The 7500-nt window shown below is 31.6% G+C and overlaps 1 protein-coding gene across 6 annotated transcripts in view; it reads right to left on the reverse strand.

Annotated features, from left to right (window-relative positions):
• Positions 1-2031: 2031 nt before the first annotated feature.
• Positions 2032-7500, reverse strand: part of maf-S (MAF bZIP transcription factor K) — a 24839-nt gene continuing 19370 nt past the window's right edge. For 2 of the 6 annotated variants that reach the window (XM_070143005.1, XM_070143007.1), the window contains one exon: positions 6684-7313. In XM_070143005.1, coding sequence (XP_069999106.1) covers positions 7115-7313 — 199 coding nt within the window. In that variant the 3' untranslated portion in view covers positions 6684-7114. Of the gene's footprint in view, positions 3673-4346; positions 4436-4589; positions 4754-6683; positions 7314-7500 lie in introns of those variants that run through there. The other 4 variants (XM_070143009.1, XM_070143010.1, XM_070143008.1 and 1 more) reach the window with 4 other exon arrangements.

The raw sequence follows: 7500 nt of genomic DNA on the forward strand, positions 1-7500 counted from the left end.
TTTAAGAAAGATTTTAGAGTTTTATATGTAATATAGATAAATGGATGTTATTTTTGTGATGGAAGCTATTCTAATCTATCAGCAGATTTGTAAATCACACTATTAACTGGGAAAAAGTATTATTACCACATGTCTGCTTTCCCAGTTTACTTTAATGCATGAATATAGATTTTTTCTGCTGGCAGAGAAGGCTGTATTGTGCACTGAACTAGAGAATGACTCAGTGTAAATTCTCAGTCCACATAAAATTCCTCATGTAATAGTTTAGATGCACTACACAAATGGATAAAAGATATACTGTCCAATGTGCTTTATCACTACCTGTAAGTATTACTTCAGCAGACAAAATATCTATTGTCTGTTACATTTTCTTTACTAAAGATAATTTAGTCATAGTATCATTTGGCTTCTTTATAAACATTCTCAAATTAGGTCATGCTAAAAGCCTTAACATAAAGAAACCAATTCACATTTTCAAAAATGATAGAAAAACCTGCATTAACATTTAGTCATATTCAAGTAAAAGCCTAAAACATGTATCAAAGGTAACATAGCCATTCACTTTTCTTCCAATCCTTTATTTCATAAAAGAGAAATGACTTATGATGGCTAAACAATTCTATCAAGAACTCAAAAATTCAAGTGCACATTTGATACTTGTAAATGAGAATAAACTCTCTTAACATGAATTGATGGTGTAATTCATCATGCAACTGCAATGTGTGATGTATTTGTGTTTTATACTCATATTTGCCTCATTTCTTGTTCCTGTACATCCAGACAATTTGGTCTTATAATTTATGCCTTGCAGAAGTCAGCTGACCGTTTAACAAACATTATTTGGATATTCAAAATGAAAAAAATGTGTATATGTATGTATGTATGTATACATACACACATACATATATATGAATCTGGAAAGGAAGACTCAATAGTATTCAAAGATATATGATAAACATATTAAGATTGTACTTTTACTAAAGACTGATAACTTCACAAGTACAGGGGAATTGAATTGGGATGAAATTTTAAAAATTCATGAAAATTGGGGTAGTAAAGATTATAATGTAATCTCCCTCTTTATCTCTATTAGCCTAACCATTAGTTTAACCCTTTGGCACAGGGTAGATGTCCTATCTGCTGTAGTTTTCTTATGAATTTTAAGGCACACAGATGGCTCTACAATAATTCAGCCACCAAGGAGTCAATCAACAGGCCTAACATCACCTCAACTGATCTGCCCATTCCTTAGAGTTTTTGGATTATATGAATGTTCATATATATATACTGTTATTATTATTATTGATATTATGATTATTATAATCTTATTAACAGTATTATCAACTATAAAAAAGTTAAAAAGGATCTTTGTAAAAAACAAGGAAAAGGGTAAACAAGTAATGTCCTCTTTGGTGATTAAATATTTGTAGAGCCATTTATGCATATAGAAAATTAATAAACTAAAATCACAGTGATCACAACATGTATGCCTTGTCCTCTCAGTACGATGGGTTAACCAGGAGTGCACATCTACATGTTTTGTCCACCATGGTTTTGTTTTATAGATTTCATTAACATGTAGATGGTTCCAGAAGCCCTTAGTCATCAAGGAGTCTATTCCCATTTATTCCATTGTATAAATTTTTATTCCATTCCATATTTATTTTCATAACCAGTTTTAATAACATTACAATAATAATGATAATAATCATATTAATTTTACAAATAAAAAATCACTTTGAATAGGGGTAAACAGGCAAGATCAGGAAAGCCTAGCATTTAACACCTTAGTACCTAATCACCATCTACATGTTCAGGAAGGTAATAATACGACAGTAGATTGTGCATTTACCCTGCATAAGTGGGTTAAAGAAAAGGAAAAACATAGAAATAGCAGTCCCCTACAATAGCTGACTAGTGCAAGAAAATCTTATATTTCATAAACATTAATCTATTTTTGTACCTTTTCACTCTCTTACCTTAATTGATAAAGTAAATAATAATAGATGTTTGGAAAATAAAACATAGATGTAGTATCACTGGCTTTTATTATCCTTATCATCATCTTATGGTCACTGGTGTCTTTAAATACCTACTGTATTGGTTAGACTACAGGAAAGCCATTTATCAAGATACTAAAAAAAAAATTATTTTTTATCTAAACAAGTTTCATCTGAGTAATACAAGATAATACAAGAATAAACACATTAAGTATCCTATGATGAGATTTACCCTAAAGATTAGGATTAGTGCACAAAAAAAGGAAAAAAGGCAACACAAAAATCAACTGAAAACACTACAAGTCTGTAGAATATTTGGGCTGAGACTTATCACAGGTGCAAGACTTAATATATAAAATGCAACTATGCACTGGGGCTTTTTATAGAGGGAGTGAACAATATACAAACACTACTATTACACATTTTGCTGTGTCTTAACACCAAGATCATCTTAACCCAAGTGCAAACCATATGACAAGGACACATGCAACTCTAAAATAATTCTGTCCATTTGCAAGTCCTTGGCAAACGTAATGGCTAGACTAACATGAAGTAGGTTGTTTAGTCTTTCAGTGCATGGGAATCCTTACATAATAAAATGAGTATAATATATGAATAATTTAGGAATTTAGTACATCAGTGCTAACAAAAATAATGGATAGCCTAAAAAAAAAAAAAATGCACAAACATGAAAAATGGGATGATATTTGGGAGATGCCTTAATACTACAAAAAAAAAAACAAAAAAAAAAAAAAAAAAAAAAAAAAAAAAAAAAAAAAAAAAAACTATCACACAAGAGCCTATCACAAGTATGAGACCATGATGATGTCAACTGAAAAGCCACACTTAATGGGTTTTCTACAAATATGCACTAGCAGATCGAGTTAAGGTACAGTAGAAGTATTTGCATGGACATGTACAAATAGTAAGTATATCCAATATTTTCTACAGCAAGAAAAATAGTCTAAGTATATAACACATCTTACAGAACTCTTATATATTAGATTTCATGTCTTTAAAGTTAGACCAGTTTTACTCAAGAGTACTACTGTCTTAACATGGCATTAACCATGACTTATATTAATCCTGAATTTGAACTTCATTAGTAAAGGCAACATGGACTTCTGCATTACATCAATAATGCACAAAGAATGACTATGAAAACACTTGCATTTCCCTGAAGATCATAGGGTTTCCAAATCTGGAGGGAGGGGTATATTCTTCTGGTCTGCAAACTTTTTAAGGGCTTCATAATTCTGGAACAACCGATCAATTTCAGTTCGCATATTGTGGTTTTCATTAATAAGTTTCTCAATGTCAACTTGTTCTGTCGTCCGTTCCGACTCCAATTCATCAATCTGCTCTATTCTCTTGATTCGACAGCTGGAAGTGTGTTTGAAACATTAAAGACGATGAGGTTATACATTTTTGAGAAAAAACAGTACCAGTACTATACTTATGATGAACTTATAAATCTAGGGAATTAAATGTACGAGTCACCCTAAGTCTTTGGTACTGGGATTAATGATACTTAGTGTCATCCAGTCTAAGTGCTTTAGTATTAATATATCTTCATAATGGTCCACTACCTGAAGCTGCTTGAATCTAAATGTTATCTTTGTAATATGTAGTTAGGCTCTCTCAATGGTCACAAACCCTGGTACAGTCACCACTGAAAGGATAAATGTTCATATGCTTACATTGTCTAAACAATAATGCTACCTGTATAATCTATTGAAAAATAGCCCTTTAATCTGTATCAAAGAAGTCCAGTCTGTTTAATTTAGGTTGTTCTACGATGTCACTTTGTCAATTCAATCCAGACTTTGTTATCTAACACCCAACTCTATATGCAAAAGCTACTGCATCATTGTCTGCTAAATGTTTTACATAACTTTACAGTCTTAGTGTTTAATGTGACAGTTTCTAAATATTTTTCTTGTTTGTCCAGTGTTAACAGTCATCTAGTCTCCAATTTCAATGTGACCATGTCTTCAAACATTACATATGATCTTATCATGTATTATCTAATTTAACCCTGCAAATCTTGTTTGTGTTTAATGCCTGAAATTACCCATTTAACTTATCTTGTTCAAACTCCTTAATCTATTGCTTAGTGCTGTCCTTTCTATTTACTGTCAGGTCCTGCATGCTAAGTTTCATGCTGTTTCCTTGGTCTATATAATATTTCCAGTTTCCTAAACATTACATCAACCTCAGATTATTAAAGTGATATGGAGTCATTTTCTTCCCCTTCCTATTTATTGTCTAATCATAAATCTGGGCCAAGAATAATTCTACACCTTATCTTAAAAACTAAAAGCTTTCTAATTCATTTGAGTTTACCTTCGGTTTTCTTCAGCAGAAGTGGGAAGTATTTCAAATTCCAATTCCATTTTTCAATCAAAATCAATAAAGAATCCTTTTTCATCAATCTTGAAAAGAACAATCTATATAGCTATTCACAAACATACAAATGTAAAACAATCTTATCATTCAAATATACTAATTTTCCTTTTTTCATGTAACAAACAACATGCACCATGTTTCTTTTTTATACCATTTTCTGAGTCATACCCAAATACTTACCTTGCTGCATAGCCTCTATTTTTTAATGTTCTTCTTCGTTGTTTCACCTTCATTATATCCTCTCTGCAGAGCCCTCGGAGCTTTAGCTGCCGATTGAGGTCCCTGACACTAGCGCAGACCAGTTCATCATCACTAATGTCAAATGGGGTTGGTGACAGCGGGGGCTTCTGGCAAAAGGTAACACTCCTAGTTCTGTTTCAAATTTATGTCCTATGTGACACCAGCAAGTTTTTTGTCGTTTGTTAGCTCTTTTGTAGCTCCTTTGGTGTGTACTTTATAAACATATGTTGTTAAAAAGACATGACAAAAAAATATGAATAATCAAATTTTATACCTTGCCACCTTACTATTACACTTTCACTGTTAAGAAAAAACTTTGCATTTGGATAAAAACAAGTATATGAATAATAGAAATCTCTTTCCTAAGTGCTTGTTTAACATTTCTAAAGAAGCTTGTTTAACAAATATCCTGAGGTGTATCTCTTCCAGCACTCAAATGATACTGCCAATGGAAGTTTAAAATGTGACTATCATTTATAAACCTCTATATCATAATGAGAGAGACAGCTATCAATAATCTAATATCCTGCATTTTATATTTTTTAATATGTAAAAAATTACAAAAGTAAAATCACCCATCCATGTCCTATTAGTAAGTATACTTTTGCATTACACTTTCCTTATAAAGTTTCAATTAATTCCACACAAATGCCTACATCTGGATTTGATAAAGACTACCTTGCATCTTGATAAAGAATAGCTCCTTCAAACCATGCAAAATGTAATTTTCATCAACCCTAAAAAATCACATCAAGCTCTTGTTCATTTAAACTCGCAATCCTACAACTACCCCTAAAAATGAATATGATGCCAAGAAGGAAACAGATATACTGTAATATGACTAGAGGTCTCATGACACCACTGTAACAACTAAAGACAGAATAGGAAACATAGTAACCCAAAATGAAAAAAAAGTACTATGTATGAAATAAACAACCAAAAATGAATGAAACAAAATGATATTACAATCTCCAAAGATGATCAATAAATATAATAAGTCTAAAGACATTAAAAGACATCAAACCACCTACAGAAAACTTCTAAGACCAACAAAATAAAAAATCCTGCATACAGTAGCCAAACACATTTGATTTGAATCAAGTTGCTTAAATCAAATCAAATCCAAAGATTCCCTGTATGAAACGACACATCATTGCACAAAATCTGACACATCTATAAATAAAATAATCTGATGAATTATATATCTTGCAAGCCTATACTTGGCTTTACTACTTCTGTGCTTCCAACTAAAACATGGCTCTTAATCCAAAAAAAAAAAAAAAAAGCCAAATATGAAATGGGAATCCCCCTTAGCCTCAAACCAGTACATTATGATCCACTTAAATAAAATGCAGACGGTAATGTCTTGCACAGCATTTCTAACCATCACCATTTATCACTACAGTTTGCAAGAGAGAGGCAAGGACACCCAGCTTTTAAATAAGAGAAGGGAAAGTTTTATCAACAGAAATTTGTGATTATATCATGCTAGTCTACTCTATTTATCTTTTTATTTATTTCTCTACTATGTGCAACTGTTACGCATACCCATGTAAGCAAGTTAACTGGCATGTTGAAACATACCTATAAACCATGTTATATAAAACAACAAACTAGGTATAGCAAAAACATTTTTTTTAATAATAAATGATACCAAATCACTGTCTCTGATATTTTAGAACTGATCCCTGTTGACTGGCATAACATAATTTGATGAGATAATACAATAATACAATACAACTGGTTGATCTTTTGCAGTTTCAACTGACCATCTTTCGTTATCAAAGAACATGATCATCAATATTTAAATAAACCTGCAAATCAAGGAACATTTCTCCCAAGATAAGCCTTTGTGCAACAGGTTTTATCAGCATTCATCAAAACATAAGGAACTACATAGACAAATAAACAACATTTAATTTCACTTGCTTTACTTTGCCCCATGTCAATAAAATATTACTTGTGTAAAATTCCAAACTGCAACAACAGAATTCTATATTGACTTTTATACTTCCAGGTGAATAAAACAAATGATCTGGACACTTAACACTCTTTTAATTTACTATCTACAAGTTTTGAACTAACATTATTCCAGTAAAGTTAGAAGACAGAGTAAAGTATGGTCTCAATGATTCTTAGGTACGACTTCAGACACTCATACAAAAACAAATCCAAAGGCAACATTACTGACATGTTGCAATTTAGACTTGTAGACTTTAATCTGATAAAGACTTATCTCTAGAGAATTAAAGAGAAGCTATCATAAAAACTAGATCCCCATTTACTTAATAGCTAAGTTAGTCCTGAAACAACTGTGTTAACAAGGAATCAGCCCTGATAACCGTCTATAAATCTCTTACTTTGAACCACTGATTAAGGCATTTAAGAACTCTTTTTGCATTACAATTGGAATGCATGAAAAATATATATATATATGACTATTAACACACTTGCTTTTGCAACAATTAAAGGGTCTCTAGATCAGGAGGTAGAGGTATGTTCTTAAGGTTGGCAAATTTCTTCAAGGCTTCATAATTCTGGAACAATCGGTCAATTTCGGATCTCATGCTGACATTTTCAGAAACGAGTTTATCAATATCAACTTGCTCTGTGGTGCGTTCTGACTCTAACTCATCCTTCTGCTCTATTCTCTTGATGCGGCAACTGGAAAAGATCGGGGCAAGTCCTTCATAATTCTATCCCTTTGAGAGGAAAAAAGTGAAAAATGCACAAAACTTTTGCACTATTTTTCTATCATCTTTCAAATTAGAAAAGATTAACCCCTTCCAATTCTATCATCATAAGATAAATTAAATCAATAAATAAAAAGCAAAAAAGTAAAAAAATTAAA

Source organism: Penaeus vannamei, chromosome 30, assembly GCF_042767895.1.
Source record: "Penaeus vannamei isolate JL-2024 chromosome 30, ASM4276789v1, whole genome shotgun sequence".
Classification (NCBI taxonomy): Eukaryota; Metazoa; Arthropoda; class Malacostraca; order Decapoda; family Penaeidae; genus Penaeus; species Penaeus vannamei.